The 17645-nt window shown below is 63.3% G+C and overlaps 4 protein-coding genes across 8 annotated transcripts; 1 reads left to right on the top strand and 3 right to left on the bottom strand.

Annotated features, from left to right (window-relative positions):
- Nucleotides 1-7: 7 nt before the first annotated feature.
- Nucleotides 8-2116, bottom strand: C8H19orf25 (chromosome 8 C19orf25 homolog). Of its 2 annotated transcripts, none has more exons than XM_069790568.1 (3): nt 2010-2116; nt 1219-1397; nt 8-1133 (listed from the first exon to the last, which is right to left on the bottom strand). In XM_069790568.1, exons 2-3 carry the CDS (start codon nt 1364-1366, stop codon nt 937-939), a joined length of 345 nt encoding a protein of 114 aa, XP_069646669.1. In that variant the 5' UTR covers nt 1367-1397; nt 2010-2116; the 3' UTR covers nt 8-936. The 2 variants fall into 2 exon arrangements, with proteins under 2 accessions (XP_069646669.1, XP_069646670.1); XM_069790569.1 differs by having other exon boundaries at nt 1948-2067.
- A 112-nt stretch (nt 2117-2228) lies between these two features.
- Nucleotides 2229-7410, bottom strand: REEP6 (receptor accessory protein 6). Of its 2 annotated transcripts, XM_069790566.1 has the most exons (6): nt 7229-7410; nt 4215-4308; nt 3806-3944; nt 3324-3492; nt 2994-3061; nt 2229-2386 (listed from the first exon to the last, which is right to left on the bottom strand). In XM_069790566.1, the coding sequence occupies exons 1-6, from the start codon at nt 7341-7343 to the stop codon at nt 2369-2371; spliced, it is 603 nt and encodes a 200-aa protein (XP_069646667.1). In that variant the 5' UTR covers nt 7344-7410; the 3' UTR covers nt 2229-2368. The 2 variants fall into 2 exon arrangements, with proteins under 2 accessions (XP_069646667.1, XP_069646668.1); XM_069790567.1 differs by lacking the exon at nt 2994-3061.
- A 723-nt stretch (nt 7411-8133) lies between these two features.
- Nucleotides 8134-13919, top strand: PCSK4 (proprotein convertase subtilisin/kexin type 4). Of its 2 annotated transcripts, XM_069790557.1 has the most exons (14): nt 8165-8391; nt 8481-8576; nt 8734-8862; nt 9549-9625; nt 9740-9828; nt 10407-10579; nt 10659-10871; nt 11123-11223; nt 11595-11698; nt 11866-11983; nt 12168-12344; nt 12651-12775; nt 13107-13226; nt 13298-13919. In XM_069790557.1, exons 1-14 carry the CDS (start codon nt 8290-8292, stop codon nt 13693-13695), a joined length of 2022 nt encoding a protein of 673 aa, XP_069646658.1. In that variant the 5' UTR covers nt 8165-8289; the 3' UTR covers nt 13696-13919. The 2 variants fall into 2 exon arrangements, with proteins under 2 accessions (XP_069646657.1, XP_069646658.1); XM_069790556.1 differs by having other exon boundaries at nt 8134-8576.
- On the bottom strand, nt 13739-16951 carry LOC138686599 (CTD small phosphatase-like protein 2-A). 2 transcript variants are annotated; one of them, XM_069790560.1, is made up of 8 exons: nt 16391-16951; nt 16231-16315; nt 16062-16154; nt 15744-15806; nt 15549-15628; nt 15339-15465; nt 13932-15228; nt 13739-13804 (listed from the first exon to the last, which is right to left on the bottom strand). In XM_069790560.1, exons 1-7 carry the CDS (start codon nt 16477-16479, stop codon nt 14464-14466), a joined length of 1302 nt encoding a protein of 433 aa, XP_069646661.1. In that variant the 5' UTR covers nt 16480-16951; the 3' UTR covers nt 13739-13804; nt 13932-14463. The 2 variants fall into 2 exon arrangements, with proteins under 2 accessions (XP_069646661.1, XP_069646662.1); XM_069790561.1 differs by lacking the exon at nt 13739-13804 and having other exon boundaries at nt 14832-15004; nt 15133-15228; nt 15339-15806.
- Nucleotides 16952-17645: the final 694 nt, after the last annotated feature.

The raw sequence follows: 17645 nt of genomic DNA, 5'->3' as shown, positions 1-17645 counted from the left end.
TCACACCTTCAGTTCTCTGAGAAGGGTTTTTAATGAGATTTCTGACAATCCCCAGCACTGTTGGGGTTCCCACCACCTTTATTAGCAGTACAGGACAACTCTGCTCCCGCCACCATCGCTGCGGGGCCATCGGCCCCGGTCCCCACACAAGCTGCAAAACCAGCCCCTGGCCCCCCACAGTCCCTCAGCGTTTCGCTTTGGAGGAGGGGGAAGGCTTGGCTTTGCTTGTTGTCGAGTGGGAGATTCTCAGGCTATCTACAAGCCTGTCAAAGAAAAACTCGGTCTGGTACTCCAGCTCAATGAGGTGCTGCAGGAAGGGAGGCACCTCGGCTTTCTTCACGCCCACGTACACGGGGATCATCTTGGTCCCGTGGTGGTGGATGATGTGATAGAGGTTCCACTGAGAAACGCGCTGGCACCATGGGTCGCCCAGGGACTTGGCGGAGAGGAGGAGGATGGCCACCCGGCTGGCCTCGATGACCTTGATGGCGGTCAGGACAACAGACGTCCCAGCCACTTGGTCCTGGTGCTCTGCGTAACCCCGAAAGCCCTCTTTCTTCAAGCGCTCTGAGATGCGGGAGGCGATGTCATCATCCTCGGGGCAGTACCAGATGGAAAAGTCATAAGTGAAGCCGCAGCGTGAGGGCGCAGACGACATGCCACCCACCGGGGACAAGGACCTCAAGTTCATGGACAGCAGGGGCCAAACGTGGGGGCTGAGCCTTTCCTCCCACACCAGGAACCTGCCGCCGTGCCCGGACAGCCCCTCGCCAGCACGGGCAGCAGGTCCCGCGGCTCCCCGGAAAAAAGTCAGGCTGCCAAGGCGGCCCAGCCCCGGCCCTCCTGCACGCCGGTGAAGTTGCCGGCAAGCCGCAGCAACGCCAGATCCTCCCGTAAATCAAACGTAAACGGTTCTACCCCCGATTCGAGCAGCCCTCAGAAAGCTTTCTGCCTCATTTCTGAAATGCCGCGCTCCAGCGCCGCTCCCGCCCGTCGCAGCTCCTCGCACTGCTCCCGCAGCCGCTCCCGGGACTCCTGCAGCCGCTGGTTCATCTCCACGTAGGAACGGCTCTGCCGGTACAGCCGCTCCCTCTCCTCCGCGGCGGCCTCCTGCCTGGTGGGGCCGGGGGAGCCTGGCAGGGGGCAGAGCAGGGGCGGGGGGCTCAGCGGGGGCCGGTGGAGCCCCCGCTACCACTCTCCCCCCATCCAGAGACTCACCTGGAGAGGGTCCGTGGTCCTGGCGAGGCTCCGCGGGGAGGAGGAAGACGGGGTCGGCCGGGTGGGTGCCCCGCACATCGGCCAGGATCTGCTCCACGCTGGGGGGCTCAGGGCGGGTGGGCAGCACCCGCTTGGCCTTGGAGCTCATCACGGGGGGGCCTCATGCGCGGGGGCTGGTGCTGGGGTGGGGGGGCAGGATGAGGGGGCTGGGGTGCCCCCACCCCGGCCACCAGACAGACAGATGGACAGACACTCCCCCCACCGTGCCGCCCTTCGGACAGACACACAGATCTCTTCCCGCCGCCCCCCCGACAGGCAAACCCCCCCTCACTGTCTCCCCCGGAGAGACAGACAGACCCCTTCGTTGCCCCCCCCGCACAGACCGATTTCCCCAACCCCCAGACAGACAGACAGACCCCCTCGCTGCCCCAGGACAGACAGCAGCCCTCTCGTTGCCTGTGAGGCAGACAGACAGCCAGACAGCCCTCCCCCAGGACGGACAGACCCCCTCCTTGCCCCCCGCCCCGGACAGACAGACCCCTCCACCCCGCCCCTGGGACGGACAAACAGACAGACAGCCCGACCCACACACACACACTTTGTCCACCCCAGGACAGACAAACAGACAGACAGATCCCGGCCTTGTCCCTCAGGACGGACAGAGCCCCCTCCCTCCCCCTCCGGACAGACAGACAGACAAAGCCCCGCCCCCAGGACAGACAGACCGACCCCCTCCGCCGCCCGTCACTCCAGACGGACGGACGGACGGACGGACAGACCCCGCTCCTCACCCGCCGCCCTCCTCCCAGCCACCGTAGCACCAGCCCGCCCCTCCCCGCTCCCTCACTTCCGGCACGCCCCCGGAGCGACGTCACGCCGGCACCCTCCCTCCCCTCCCCGGGCCCCGCCCTCTCTCTTAAAGGCACCGCCCACCCCTCCCCGCTCTTAAAGGGGCCGCGCGGTATCACGGCGCCGCCGCCGCCCACAGGGAAGAGGCGGGTTCGCGGAGCACCGGGGAACACCGAGGGGGGTTTATTGGGGACGGCAGCGGTGGGGCACGGGTCTGGGCAGGGAACCCAGACCCGCGGTCGTGGTGCCGGTGGGACCGGAGGCCGCTCTCACTTGCTCTTCTCCGCTTCCAGCGCCAGGTTCATGGCTGCTCCGGAGGCTGTGGGAAACACGGGAATGGCCTTACGGTCTGTCCCTGGAGACGTGGACACCCAGCCGGTGGCCCTCGGGGACGAGCCCATCCTGGCCGTGCATCACCGTCCCGTTCCCCACGACGCCCGGCGTCACCGTCCCGTTCCCCACGATGCCCGACATCGCCGTCCCGTTCCCCACGACGCCCGACATCGCCGTCCCGTTCCCTCCCACTGCAGCACCGGGCTGGCAGCCAGCTCCTGCCTTCCCTGAGGCCGGCGGGCAGCTGCCCTCCCTGCCTGCACCCGCGAAAAGGGAGGCTTCGAACGGGAACCCCAAGTCGACGCCAGCGCCGAGGCACGCGCGGACACGGCGGGGCCGAGGGAGGACGCGGGATCTGGCTACGGAGAAGCGGGAGGGAAAGCGTCTGCTCTACCCACGCCGAGGGAGAAAGGGACGGTTGCGCGCGAGCCACGCCGGCGTCTGCGAGAGCAGGAGCTCGGTTTGGCCGGCGCCGCCGTGGCCGCAGCCGTCCGCCGGATCCGGCCAAGCGGCTGGCGGTAGCGGCGAGGCGATGGGCACGGAAGGGCCCTTTCTCCCTTCGGCGGCAGCAGGAACCGCGGCTCTTTACATACAGACAGGCTGAGCTGCGGTGCCACCTCGGCCGCCAGCCGGGCTCTGCTGCTGACCAGAGTCTGCAGGACTGGACCGCCAGGCGCAAAGAGAAAAAGAGAGAATTACAGAGAGGGGAGAGAGAAGCCCCCCACCCCGCTCGGCTCCTGCCACCACGGGGAGGGACATGGCTGCGGCTGCGAGAGCACGGCCCGCCGTCACAGAGAGATGGCCGCTTGCTGGTGATTAAAACAAGAGCTGCCCACGTCCCAGTGGAGCCGGGCCGTGTTCCGGGGAAAACTGCCTGCCCCGGACACGGAGCAGGATGGCGGGGACCGGGGGACCCACGTTACCTTCTCGGGTGACGCTGGAAGCCACGTCCAGAGCTTTGGTGCTGAGGTTGCCCAGCACGTTGTCCACGGTCTGGTGGTGCCTGAGGAAGCAGGGCCGGATAACGTTCTGGTAGATCACCTGCGACCCGTTCCAGGACACGGGAGCCATGCACCACACCAGGAACAGGCACTGCGGGGAGGAGAGATGCTCCAGAGCTAGAAGATGGTGGGGCAGGGCAGGGGCTGAGCGAGGCAGCCCCCCAGAAGTGGGGCAGTGACAGGGCAGCAGCTGAGCTGCTCCGGTCCCCCCCAGCCTGGTCCGAAGGCAGCTTCCCGAGGCCGGAGCTCGCTGGAGGCATCAGAACCTCAGGGAGCTCCGCGCTGGTCTGTGGCCCCACCACTGCCACCATCCCTGCCCTGCTAACAGGGCAGAGCCCAGCACGCTTGGTTCCTCCGAGTTCTGCCATCGGGCGAGAGGACTCTGGCCCCGGCAAAGCCGTTACCTTCCCAACGTAGTAGAAGGGGAACCAGTAGAGGAAGATGTCGGAGAAGAACTCGGCTACACTGAAGATGCCGTACACCACCCAGTACGTCAGCCACGTGGTGTCGTCCTCTTTGCTGGAGCTTTCGATGGCTTTGATGCTGCGGCAGGAGAGGGGAAGGGCACTGCTGCTGCGGTCCTGCTGCCAGGGTGGGCACCTCCTTCCCAAGTCCTCCAAACCCTGGAGCAAACCTGCCTACCGGGTCCTGCTGCCCCAAGCTGGGACCATGCCAGGTCCCAGCATTTTCAGGAAGGTCTCAAGAGCTTCCCAACCATAACTGCCTGTTCATGTACCAGGGAGACTCTCATCTAAGGGCAGGGAATGCTCTCCAGATGCTGCAGGGAGGCTGGGCTGGGACACTGGTACTTACGAGACGTACGCAGGGTAGGCGAAGCCGATGAGGTTGCAGAGCAGCGAGGCACCATAGCCGAACATGAGGTACAGCCCCAGGAACGCCGCAGAACCTGCCGGGGAGGACACAGAAAGGACAGTCGTGTAGCTGCCGACACTGAGACGGCAAGGAGAGACCCCGGCTCAGTCTGCTGAGCAGGATTCTCATCCCAGTAGCGAGAAGAGGCACATGCCAGGACGCTCCAGTTGGGAATAACAACCACCCCCAATTAAATCCAGTATGACCCTCCGCACACCAGACCACTGAGGTGCTCAACACGCCACTTGCGCAGCCGCACTGAGCCACAGCACATGGCAGAGTCTGCTGTGGAGTGCAGGTGCTCGCTCATCCCCAAGGGAGCCACGACCTGGACCTGTCACGGTTTGTCTCCTCCCTGGCCTGGAAGGGACTTTACCACAACAAACTCGCCGCGCTTTCAACCCATCGCCAGCCTGGACCCGGGCCAAGGCTGCAGAGTCATCGGAAGCAGAGACTTGAACACACACGTACAGTCCAAAGTCAAGGCACCGAGCTTTTCCTCTGCGCCTGGGGCTCAGAGCCACTTGGCGTTTTGATAATGACTGTTCAAGGACAAGCCTTGCTACTGAGCCAAGTGCCCAGCAGCAGCCTTGCTGCCAAAGCCTGCGTCTCCCTTCTGCTCCCTGTACACATCTCCTGCATGTGCTTGTGCTGAGCAGCCACTGTGCGTTAAGGATTCAGCCCCCTGAGAACCAGCAATCCAATCCCGCTTCCCTGTTATTAAATTAGATCATTAAAATTAAATGTAAGCCAAGGCTTTGGTCGTTTGGAGCCTGCCCAGCCCTCAGACGCTTGCAGGAGTTGGGAGAGCCGGCGGATGGGGGAAGCCGGGGCAAGGAGCCCTTGCTGCCAAAACCACGGCCACAGCGAAGAGCCCTCGCTCCCGCGTGGGCTCGGAGGGCCCAGAGATGCCAGCACCCAGCAGCTCCCTCCCAACCTGCCCAAGGCAGCTGAAACACAGACCCCGAAGGGGCAGAGGGCAGGGAAGCAGCCTGGGGACACGCAGAACCGGAGTCGAGGGCATTTACTGTCAGAGCCCAGCAGCGTCTCCCCTAACCCTGCGTACAAACTCCTCCGTCGATGTAAGCGCCTTGCCCTGCAGCGGGTAGGAAAGCCAGGACTTAACCTGTCTGCGCTGGTGAATTAGAGAAAAGCCCTTGCTCGGGCTCAGAGGATGGATTATCCCAGCTCTGCTCACTGCAGCATTTCTGCCCCCGGTGTGAGGCAGCCGCAGCTCCGAGCATGAACGGGGCTTTGGGTCTTTCCCAGGAGATGGGCAAGAGCAATGCGGCTTTGGAGCAATCATAAACCTCCCTTCAAGGAAAACTAACAGGCAGGTTCAGGCAGCGCTGGGTTTCATTCCTCCAAGAGCCTTAGAAGGGATTTCATGGGCTAAGTTTAGCCCCCAGAGAAATTTATGTAACAGCAAAAAACCAAGTGAAAGGCTTCGCTTACAAAGAAGAGCTGCTGAGGGGGGTGGCTGGAGCCATCCCACGGTGCCTGTCCCATCCCCCCTCACCCCCGAGACCCCCCAGCCCCAGCACAGGAGGGGACATTTGGGAGAACAGTGATCCTTACAACAGCACTTAAAAGAGAGCGAGGCTTTGCCAGTCTGGCAGAGAGGTTTCCCCGGTGAGGAGGCCAAGCAGCTGGTATGACGGCCAGCCCAGCCGGCCCCGTGCCTTGGGAAGGGGACATCGTCCTCCTCCGGGATGATTTTTAATCAGCTGAAGCCACCACACAGCTGACCTGGCTGTGCTGCCCAGAGACCAGGCAAGATGGGCTCCAAACTGCAGCCCGTGGGTTGCTACTGGCTTCAGAGATGCAGAACTGACCTTGCTGGGTTCCAACACAAATTAGAAATTGCTCCAGAGTGAGGGGAGGGAGAAATCAAGTATTTCTAGTTCAGCAGCAGCTTCTCCTTTCCAGGACAGGGACCGAGAACACTGGACCATCGCTCTTTGGTGGAAGAAGCGGTGCCTCCACTCTTCCCCTACCCCCAGAACTCCATCACACCTGAGCACGACCAAAGCCCCGGGGACCATTTTGCTCAGAAAATGCCCAAACACCGCGCACCACATCCAAACACAACACGTGCCTGTTCACAGACCCCTTTCCCCCCTTGGAGCAGGAAAATGAGCCCTGCAGCAGGGAAAGGGCCAGGAAATTGCACCAGGAGGCAAAAGGCAGGGGAAGGGCCCAGTGGGACGTGGGCAACTGGGAAACCCTGAGCCCCTCCTGGGAGGTTTTATATAAAATACCGAATTGCAGAATGCGGACAGGCAAGTTGTAAATTGGCAGAGAGCGGCACAGGGCCGAGGGTCAGAGCTGCAGTGAGGACAGAGGAGAGGATCCACGTCATGCCAGGAGGACGTTCCCTGGGGAGATGCCGGCTGGTTTCTCATTAATGAGCAAACAGGATCTCGTTAACAGCCAGACCTCTGCCCTCCCGCCGGGGAGGAAGGCGAGTCCCACCGGATGAGCAGGACATGGGGAACAGGTGCTCCTGTCCCCAATGCCTGGTCTGACCCGCCATGATTTGGGGGCTCACCGGTCAGGGAGCGGGGATCCCCCCTCCGTCAGGGCCAGGCTTCTCAGGGGTCTTGAGGGTCCGGCAGAGCCCCCCGACACGCAGACCCCCGTGAGCGTGCCTCCCCTCGGGTTGGGGTGTGGGATTTCACGCCTGCCGAAGGTGAGGACCGGCCGGCGTGGCCACCCCCCTGGCCCCCATCCCAAACGGGGGGGGGGCTCTGCCTGCCCTGCCCGTGCCCCCCCCCCGCAGAGCCCAGAGGCATGGTGAGGGGCTACCGGGGCACCCCAGGAAAGAGAAGGGACCCTGGGAGACCCCCCCTAAAACGGGAGGAGCAGGAAGGGGGCAGGCAGCGGGGGCCGCGCTGGGGTGGGGGGGGGTGAAGGTTGGGGGTGTCCCGGGGAACCGAGGGTCCCGGTCGCACCTGTGGCCAGGTAGAGCCGCCGGACGCCGGTGCGGGCTTCCAGGCGACCCAGTAGGTCGCCCAACGGCCCGGGGCGATCGAGGAGGCGCTGCAGGCGCTGCGGCACCGTGCCCATGGCGGTGATGGCGGCGGTGATGGCGGCGGCGGCGGCGACCCCGGTCCGGTCCGATCGGATCCGATCCGATCCAATCCCCGCCCCCGCCGCCTTCCCGCCGCCCCCGGGCCAATGCGACGGCGGGGCGGGGCCCAGAGGGGCGGGGCCAAGGCGAGAGGAGGGGCGGGGCGACGCTGTCGCCATAGCAACGCCCGCTCAAAACCACCACCCCCCGCCCTCCGCGGCGTGGATGGCGGCGCGGCCGGGACCGGCACCGACACCGGCACCGGGACCGGGACCGGGGCCGCTCCTGCTCCTGGGGCTGGTGGTGGTCGCCGCCGCCGCCCCGCCGGTCTCCGCCGAGCCCCGCGTCTACCTGAGCAGCTGGGCCGTGCGGGTGGTGGCGGCGGCGGGGCCGCGGGAGGCCGGGGGTCTGGCCCGCCGGCACGGCCTGCTCTGCCTGGGTCAGGTGCGGCCGGGTCGGTGCCCGCGGGCCGGTCGGGTGCCGCGGGGAGGGCGATGGGGCAGGCGGGGACTGGGGCGAGCCCAGCAGCTCCCGTCCACGCACCCTCGTCCCACGCCGTTGTCCCCCTTCGCTCGTCCCCTCCGCTCACCCCCACCCTGTGTCCCACAGCGGGACGCTGGTTTAATGTTCAAATAGGGCTGTTCGATCGTTCCCTCTAGTGCTTTTAAACCGTCGGAGGCGGGTGAAAGCATAAGGGGCGCGTGTTGCTGATGGCCTCCGTGTGCGCACGGGTGAGCGAGGAAACCCGAAGGGCACACGCAAACCCCCCCGGGAGCCCACCCTCTCTCCAAGCGACACTCCCCACTTGTCTTGCCACGTACAACTCGCATTAAATGCACCTTTCTGATCCCTACGGCCCACATAGAGCTGGCACACGCGTCCGCAGCCCAGCTGCTTGTCTAAAAACTGCCTCTTACAACAGCTCCTTGCTGCCTGCAGGTGATGGAGGGAGAGCCTTATTATCATTTCAAACACCGTGGCACCAGGCAGAAAGCCTTAAGCAGACACTGGGGCTGGAATATGCGCCTGACAAAAGAGCCAAAGGTAGGGAGGAGGAGGTTGCAGGGACCCAAGTTACCGCATGCCTGCTGGGCAGGCTCTGCCTGCCACCAACAACGCTGCTTCCCACCCAGGTTCTCTGGTTTGAGCAACAAACCGTAAAGAGGCGCACGAAGAGAAGCGTCAGTGTGGTGCCAACAGATCCCTGGTTCCATAAACAGTGGTACATGGTGAGATTTTGCCACTCTCTCGTCTAATCCTCAAGCAAATCGCCTCCCCGATGTGTAAACAGGACTAATGCTAACAGTGATGATGCAGCAGAAGAGGCCTTGAAGGTCACCCGCAGCCCGCTACCCAGGGGCTGATCAAATTTAATCCGTTTTCCAGAATAATGACATCAATCCCGATCTAAACATCCTCACTGCTTGGAGCAAAGGGTACACGGGGCTGGGGATCGTGCTGACCGTCCTGGACGATGGGATTGAGAAGGACCATCCGGACCTGTCTGCCAACTACGTAACTATGAGGGGCTGAGCGGCGCGGGCTGCAGGAACCGGCTCCTTCAGGGCGTGTTGTCTCCAGGGGAGGGTGGGAGCTGGTGCCTTCATCCCGCCCGTGGGACTTTGCAGTGGGAACTCAGCCTCTCTGTGGCTGAATCAAAAGGTTTGACGTCTCCCGCAGTGCATTCTCACATCAAGGAAACGTTAGAACTTGTACACGGTCAAGCCCCCAAAATAGATGTAATTACAGCAAGCTGCAAAGCCAGTACAGCTGGTAAACCCTCACGTGCTCTGAGAGCCGAGAGGAAAGGATAGGTAAATCTTAGCTGTTGTTTATAACAACATCGTTTCAGTGGTTTGTAGTTCCTCTCTCCTAGCTGTGCGGCTTGCCCTCAGGTGACTTGCCATGCTGGGCTTTCTCAGTGAACATAAGCCTGGGCAAGATGAAGCAGCACAGCAATGTGCAAAGTTATGCTCCTTTAGCGAAATCCCATTTCCAACAACCCCAGGTTAACCCAGTACAGTTGCTGGGTGCGAAGGGGCACCCCCTGCCCTCTCCCAGCGGGGCAGGCAGTGAGCTCATGGGCAGGCAGGGTGATCTGCGCTGCCAGACACCAGGTGAAGCACCAGGCGCCTGCATCAAGCTGTCACAATCCATGCTGAAAGGCAGTTTGCTCATGCCAGTGCCTCTTTTTGCAATAGGACCCTCTGGCAAGTTACGACTTCAACAGCAATGACCCTGATCCCCAGCCCAGGTACGCCACCGGGGACGAGAACTGGTAAGTTTTGCCCAGCACCCTGTACTGGGTGCTTTATCTCTCTGGGGGCTGAGGCTGTCCCAGGCCCCTTCACCCCTCACAGAGGATGGCTCACAGGCTAACTCTGCCCCTCAGGCACGGGACACGCTGTGCAGGAGAAGTGGCAGCTGCAGCCAACAACCGAATCTGCGGAGCAGGCGTTGCGTACAATGCCAAAGTCGGAGGTGAGCTGTTGCTCCCGCGTGCTGGTGGGAGGAAAGTTGCAAACCAGCTCTGGCACCCTGGGGGGACACACGTGGCCCCAGGCAGGGCTGTTCTGGGGGGGAGATGGGGGCTTGCAGGTGAGTAGAGGGTGCTGCGGTGTTACTGCACATCCAGCCATGGTGTGGGGCTCGGTGCTCGCTGGGGGTTTAATGCCTACCACAACACCAGGCTCCGGCAGGCAGCACCAACACTGCGTGGGCTCAGGCTCCCCTGAGGAAGCAAGTGTGGCAAATGGGGTTAAAAGGTGGGAGAACTCACTGGGCTTAATTGCAAAGGGCTTAATGAGGAGCTTTGGGAACCAGCTCACAGCAGCGGCCGGCCGCACAGACCCACGGGAGCCTGATCTCCTTAGGGCAGCATCATGTGAAAGGTGCTCAAGGCAACCGGGGGCGGGGGGGGTGAAGTGGGGGCCAGCGAGATGCCCCTCAGCCTTTACATCGGTGTATCATGCATGAGGCTCCTGTCCACCCAGAGCCAGCATGGCCTCCTGCGTGCTGCCGCCTCTCGGACACTGCTGCTCCTCTTCCTGGCCCCGCAGGCGTGCGGATGCTGGACGGTCCCATCACAGACATGGTGGAGGCTCAGTCCCTCAGCCTGCGTCCCCAGCACATCCACATCTACAGTGCCAGCTGGGGCCCCGAGGATGACGGGAAGACCGTGGACGGGCCAGGCGTGCTGGCTGCGGAGGCTTTCCACAGAGGGGTCACCAAAGTAAGCTCGGTGCTGGCCTCGGGGACCTCACCGGCACAGGGACTCCCTGCTCATCCCCCTCTGCCTCCCTCCCTGCCAGGGACGGGGTGGCCTCGGCTCCATCTTCATCTGGGCCTCCGGCAATGGTGGGATCAACTACGACAACTGCAACTGCGACGGGTACGCCAACAGCATCTATACCCTCTCGGTGGGCAGCGTCCTGGCAGGCGGCCGGAGGCCCTGGTACAGCGAGGGCTGCTCCGCCATCCTCACCACCACCTACAGCAGCAGGACCACGAGCGAAGTGCAGATCGTAAGTGCCATGCCGGCTCTGCCGGAGCAACCGCACTTGGGCAGACACCAGTTCCCAGTACGGAGCTGGTTCATCCAAGCCCTCCTTACCTGGGGAGGGAGAGGGAGCCTTTATTAAAGTGTCCACAGTAGACCCCAAAAAGCATGAAGGGACCCGGAGGGAGCATTTATTGAAGTTGCCCAACTCCAAACAGTCCTGCCCTCTGCTCCAGCAGCAGGCAATGGTGCCGAGACCCCCCTTCTCCCCCCCAGGTGACCACCGACCTACACCACCGCTGCACCGACAAGCACACAGGCACCTCTGCCTCAGCCCCGCTGGCTGCAGGAATGGTCGCCCTCGCGCTGGAGGCCAAGTAGGTGACATCGTGGCAGCGGGACAATGCCCAGGGAGAGCCTGGTGCCTCGCCAGGACCCTGAAGGGACAAGGAAGGGAGACTTTGCTAGCAGGGAGGTTTGGGAATGCGGAGCTGAGGTCTCCCAGGGCTGTGGTGGGGCAGCATCTTCTCCCAGGACACTGAAGGGGAGCAGCCAGAGGCAGAAGGAGACTTGTCCTCTGGAGGTCTCTGTTGCTCGCTTTTTGGCAGTGAAGGAGGTTGTGGGGGGACCAGCTTCGACCCAGACAGCTAACTTAATTACCCACATCGGAATTTAGAAGAGCCAGATCTGACCCTCAAAAGCTAACCCAAAGCAGAGACCTCTGTCCCCAAATCCTGCTTGCTTCCAGCCCAGCACTGACCTGGCGTGACCTGCAGCATCTCGTCATCAGGACCTCCAAGCCCGCTCACCTGCAGGCAGAAGACTGGGCTGTGAACGGGGTCGGACGCAAGGGTGAGTTCAGGGCTCAGCCGCTGCCTGCCCTGCCTGCTCCTGCTTCCCTCCCCTGGCTGCGGCGGGGGTGTGCTGCCCCTCAAACTCCTGCCAGCATACCTGGGGCAGGAGCCCCCAGTGCTCTCCCAGTGCAGAGGGGTCCACCTTGGCTGGCATCTGCTTTTCAGTGAGCCACCACTATGGCTACGGGCTCCTGGACGCTGGTCTGCTGGTGGAGATGGCCAAGGAGTGGAAAGGAACTCGGCCCCAGCAGAGGTGTTCGGTCAAGGCTCTTCACACCCCCCGGTAAGGGCCAATATCCCCTGGGTCTGACCTTGGCCATTGCAGGAACAGACATTGCTTCTCCAAAAGTGGTCTGCGCTGCACGGCTTCTGCTGTAACCACAGGGCTGTGCTTAGAGGTCATGGTAGAGGGCAGGATGCCCATGGAGGGGGAAGAGATGCCCTTACCTGTGTCTTGTACTTGGTAGGAACATCGGCTCCAAGCTCACCGTCTCTACAGACGTCTCCTGCTCTGGGAGGACCAAGCACATCCGCTCGCTGGAGCACGTCCAGGTCCAGCTCTCTCTGAGCTACAGCCGCAGGGGGGACCTGGTGATTGCTCTGACCAGCCCGATGGGGACCACGTCCACGCTGGTGACTGTGCGGTAAGAGCGCTCTGTGAGCTTGCAGGGAGCACGTTGCAATGAGACTTGCGAGCTGCTAGGGTGGGGGGGCAGAGGGGGGTCCTCCTCTCAGCCTCTCCTGGGGCCAGGAGACTCTCCCCCACACTGAAGTGGCTGCTTCTGGTCCCCAGAGGGAACGGGCTCACCGTGCCCAAAACTCTTCTGTGGCCCTTGTCATGTCTCAGCAATGCCCCCTTAAACCAAGAACAGGGTGACTCTAGGGCCTCCGTGGGCCGTATCCCTCCCCTCCAGCCCCTGGGCATCACTCCCAGCTCTCTTCTCCTCCAGCCCGTACGACACCAGCCAGCAGGGCTACAAGGACTGGACCTTCATGTCCACACACTTCTGGGATGAGAACCCCAACGGGACCTGGACACTCCGGCTAGAGAACAAGGGCGATGCCTATAACACAGGTGGGTGCCCAGGGCCCCAGGGGAGCAAACGCCATTCATGAGGGTCACCAGTGCCCGGTCATTCTTCTTTCCCCTACTTTGATTAGCAACTTGTTGACTTGTCCTTTTCCTGCTCCTCCTGGGTATGTGAGCCTTCTTTTTCCACAGGGACATGCTTGTTTGTTTTGAGGGTGTCTCTGGCCAGCACACAGCCAGGAAGGGGGCATGGATTGCTCTCCCCCGCGTAGCCTCAAAGCTTCCAGCCCCACATCCACCAGCTTGCAGATCCCAAACACTGGAGGGTGGGAACATGGGTGCCGTCAGCACTGAATCTTGTCCCTTCTGCCCCCAGGTCTGCTGACCAGCTTCATCCTGCACCTCCACGGCACAGACGAGGAGATGACAGCCAGGCATTTTGCAGCCTCTGCCACGGACAAGTGCCTCAGGCGGGATGCGCAGGGAGCGTGCGAGGGTGAGTCTTTGGGCAGGAGGGGACGGTGCTTTTGGCCCCGCAGCCTGGCCGATACCACCCTTCCTCCGCAGACTGCGGCAGCTCTTTGTTCGCCTACCGGCACTCCTGCCTGTCCTACTGCCCTCCGCGCTACTACAGCCGTATCCAGAGATCTGCCACTGAGACAAGGGGAGTCACCACCAACGCAGCCCGCGTCTGTGCCAGCTGCCACCCCTCCTGCTACACGTGCTGGGGCGCTTCGGCCAACAACTGCACGGCCTGTCCTCCTGCTGGCACCTTCGATGAGCTCACCCGATCCTGCTCCCCTCTGCAGGGCTTCCCCACCGAGGAGGGGCTGCAGAGTGACCTTCTCCCTGTCCTTGTCTGCGGGACCCTCATCCTCTCAGCCTTCCTCTATGTCACATACCGTGTGGCCTTTTGCATCACGAAAGGTAGCTCCTGCTGTCCCCGGGCTAGAAGGGTAGTGTGACACCAGCCTGGGCTGCACGGACACAGGGGGCTGGATCCCAGCCTGGGACAGAGCTGCCCTCACCTGGCTTCTGAAATAAACTGGTTGTTGCCTTTCTGGACCACCCTCTCTGAAGGGTAATTTCCCTTCCCAGCAGAGCCTGGGCTGATCCCAGCCTGTGTCCAGCTCTGCACATCAGCAGGGACACAGGTTGTGGCTTCCCTCCCCGCCTGGCTCATCCTCTCCCCCCCCCACACACACAGACACCCCCCCAGGGACCCTGACCTGGCACGCTCCTGCGAGGGAGCTATTTCCAGAAGAGCCAGGAGCCCTGCGCCCTTTCCCACGCGTGGAGGGCCGTGGGGAAGAGGAGATGGGACTTCTCTCCAAACAGCTGCACCCAAGTGACCGCAGCCAGCTCCTCTGGCACAAGCTTAGCTGCGAGACCACGCAGCTTTCGGCAGAGGGGAGGCAGCCAGGCTCCAAACCGCTGCTTGGGGAGAACAGCCCGGACCCATACCACACAGTACAGAGCACGGTGCAGTCCCTGGTTCTTGTTTACCAGCAGCCTTTAATTCTTAAAAAAAGAGGTCCCAGGGTTGCCGCACCCCATGGCCGCCCTGCTCTTCCCCCCCCACCCCACCACGGCAGCGAGCAGAGGCAAATGGCTGGCAGCGGCGCAGCAGCAGCTGCACCCCGGCACGCAACACAGCACCAGGCAGGGCTGGGACGGGCATGGGGAGAGCTGCCAACTGGGGCCCTCCCAGGGGCATCGGCACCACGCCGGGATCAGCCTCCCAACCGCAGGACCACGGCTGCCCCGGGACACGGCCGTGGCACGGCAGGGTGGGGGTGGTTTGTTCTCCCCCCCGCGCCGGCCGTGCCATCCCTGAGCACGTTTGCACAGCTGAGGCGTGCTTGGGAGTTACAGAAGAGAGCGAGACCTTTGTCCAAGTGTATAATCACCCATGAAAAAGCCCTTGGCCGGACCTTACAGAGCGCAGACAGGAGGGAGCTGGGATGGAGCTTTTCCTCAAAAGGCACTGGGATCCATGCCTCGCAGCCTGCCTGGGAACACGAGCAGAGCACGGCTGCAAACACCAAGGGAGGGGCCTGGGGGCAACGGCTTTGCCAAAACATCAGCCCAGCGCCACGGGATGAGTTAAGAGCCTGGACGCACTGGACTGCGGCTTCCCGTGGCAGTGCGAGCCTCACCGGCCCCTCCGAGGGGTCTTCTCCGTCCCCCTCCCCTCCGTCTGGGCTGCCCTTAGTCCTCAGTGGGCAGCCTGCGGTGCAGGAACCGACGCTGGATCTCGGCGCGCACATCATCCTGCATGGGGAGAGATGGGAATAGGGGAGGGCTGTGCCCAGAGAGGGGGTCCAGGGCAGCTCACACTGCCCTGCCCCAGGAGCCCAGGTTGCCCATCCCCTCTCCAGCTCCCCCCCCTCGGTCCTCACCGCCCGGCAGAGCTGTCCCAGCAGCAGGGTGAGGTGCAGCAGTTCTTCGTCCCACGGGTCCCCCCACCACCTCTGCACTGGGATCCAGTTGGCAGCCTGGGGAGAGAGAGGGTGAACACTGGCCACAGAGGAGCCATCATAGCCGTGGTGGTCCCAGTGAGCTGGTGGACACAAAAACCCCTCTCAAAATCCATCGCTGCCAGTACCTGGGTGGGGAAGCCCTGGATGGTGTGGTCCAGGGCCACTGTCTTGGCCAGGTCCCTGCCCAGGCGGGTCAGGTCCTTCCAGTAGGAGCCCCGGGCGCAGAGGCAGTCCGGCTGGGAGAGGCAGCGCCTGGAAGGGGAGGCAGAGCCCGTGGGCACCAGTCCCTGCCACATGGGAGGTCCCCAGCGGGGTTTCACCAAGGCCATCATCACCTGATCAGCTTCTTCTTGGGGTCCAGCACATCCAGGACCTTCACGGCATAGTCCCGCTTTGCAGTTGTGAAGATGAAGATCTGGGGGAGCAGGCAAAGGTCCCTGCACAGGCTGCCCGAGTCCCTCCCTCCCCGATGCAGAGGCACCACACCGGCTTCCTGCAAGACCCCAGGGGAACGTGGGGGCTCCGGGTACCTCGTAGGTCTTGGAAAGGCTCTCCAGGAACTGCTCCACATGGGGACGCAGCTTCACATGGACCTGGAAGGGAACAGCATCGCCAGGCAGCCCCAGCACCCAAGTTCTGGCACCCAGGTGGGACCAGCACCCCAAGCATGATCCAAGGGGCCCCTCAGCCACCCTCTCCCCGGGGTCTCCTTCCCCTCTGGCTGTCAGGGGAGGACACGGGCACAGAGCCCACATGGACAATGTGGCTCGTCACAGCCCTCTGTGCCCCCCCACCTCAACCAGGGACCCAGCACCCCACTGTCCCAACCCCAGCACATGAGCATCCACCTTGTAGGAGTCTCCCTGGAAGACCGTGGTGAAGGTGGCCACGGCACCCTGCCGCCAGCCAGCGAGCACAGAGGAGCAGACCAGGGTCCCCTCCTGCAGAGCGGGGAACAGAGTCAGACCCCAGCCCCAGGGCTGCAGTCGTTCCCCCCAGACCCCCCCCCAAGCTCACCAGCTCCAGGACGAGGGTGCGCTCCGGCGTGCTGCGGGTCTTTCGGGGACCATCCCTGCCAGGCACTGGGACCGCAGCGACCAGCCTGGCCAGAGGAAGGCAGAGGGTTGGCATTGCTGCAGGGCTGGGGGGCTGCGGGGACCCCCTCCCGCATACTCACAGGCTGGGGGCAGCAGGGTCCTGGCACTCATCTGCAGGGAGCCCCGAGAAGTAGGCACCCTTATAGCGGGGCTGCGGTGAAGGGCTCATAGGTTCTGTAGGGACAGAAGGGTCCTGGGGTGACCCCCACTTCCCCAGGCAGGGATTGCCGGGGCGGGGGGGGGGCAGACACAGACACACTCACCCCTTTCCCCAGGGCAGGGGGGAGCAGATGCCAGCCTGCAATGCTCCCCCTTGAGATGCAGCTTTGCCAGCCGGCCCTTCCTGGGGGTCACGGACTCCAAGGGGGGACACGGGACACGCTCCCAGGAGTCCCAGCCCCACAGCGGGCAACGATCATCCCGGTCCCCTTCTCTCTGCCGGCTCTTAGCCCGCCGGCGAGCCCCAGCCTTGATGGCCGAGAGCCCCAGGTCCCCACTGCTCTCCCTGCGGGGTCTCTTTGCACGTGGGGTGACTGTCCCCAACCCCGCCATGGCTGGGACAGCCGGACAGGGACACCCCAAGCACAGGATGCCCAAAGGTGACAGCACAGAGCAGCAGCCCTGGGGCTGCCAGGCATTGCTCCCGGGCCGTCCCCCCAAGGGCAGAGCAGCCAGCACACCCACCCCTGCCCAGAGACAACCCCCCCAGGCAACCCCAAACCAGCCATGAGGGGTGGGAGGGGACACTTTTATAGGGTGGAGGCACTTTTTTTCCCAGTCCTAATCACCCCAAGGTGCTTCTGCCTGCATTCCAGAGCACCTGGCATCAGCCAGGCTTTACTGGGACCAGCTGGGGAGCGCAGCACAGAGCCCCAGGTGCCCCCAGGGCTCATCTCTGGCTCCTGGTGATTAATTACGCGGTGTGCTAAGGAACCTCCTGGGCTGGCAGCTGCCACTCAGGGCACCCACCCCAGGTACCCCCCCCCAGCTGTGGCCCCAGCCCCGTGCCCAGTTTGGGAACAGTCACCAGCGACACGAGCTGGTAGAGCTCAGCCCTTCCCCAAGCACCCGCTCCAAACCCACCCCCAGATGGGTGCGAGACCATTCCCGGAGCACCAAGTGGGAGATGCACCCCGCAGCACCCCTGGACACATCCTGTCCCCCCACGGGCCCCGCGGTTGTGCCCGCCAGCCCGCGGGTTGGGTTACGGGCGAGGGGGCTCCGGCACAGGGAGGGACCCGCTCGCCTCTGCCGGAAAAGAGATAAGCAGCAGGTCCCTGACCTCGAAAAGCAGAACCTGGCCGGCGTCCATCTCAGGGACAGGGACACGCTGCT

The sequence above is a fragment of the Haliaeetus albicilla genome, chromosome 8, assembly GCF_947461875.1.
Source record: "Haliaeetus albicilla chromosome 8, bHalAlb1.1, whole genome shotgun sequence".
Taxonomy (NCBI): domain Eukaryota; kingdom Metazoa; phylum Chordata; class Aves; order Accipitriformes; family Accipitridae; genus Haliaeetus; species Haliaeetus albicilla.
Note: the sequence above shows the minus strand (reverse complement) of the source record. Positions and strands in the feature narration are given on the sequence as shown.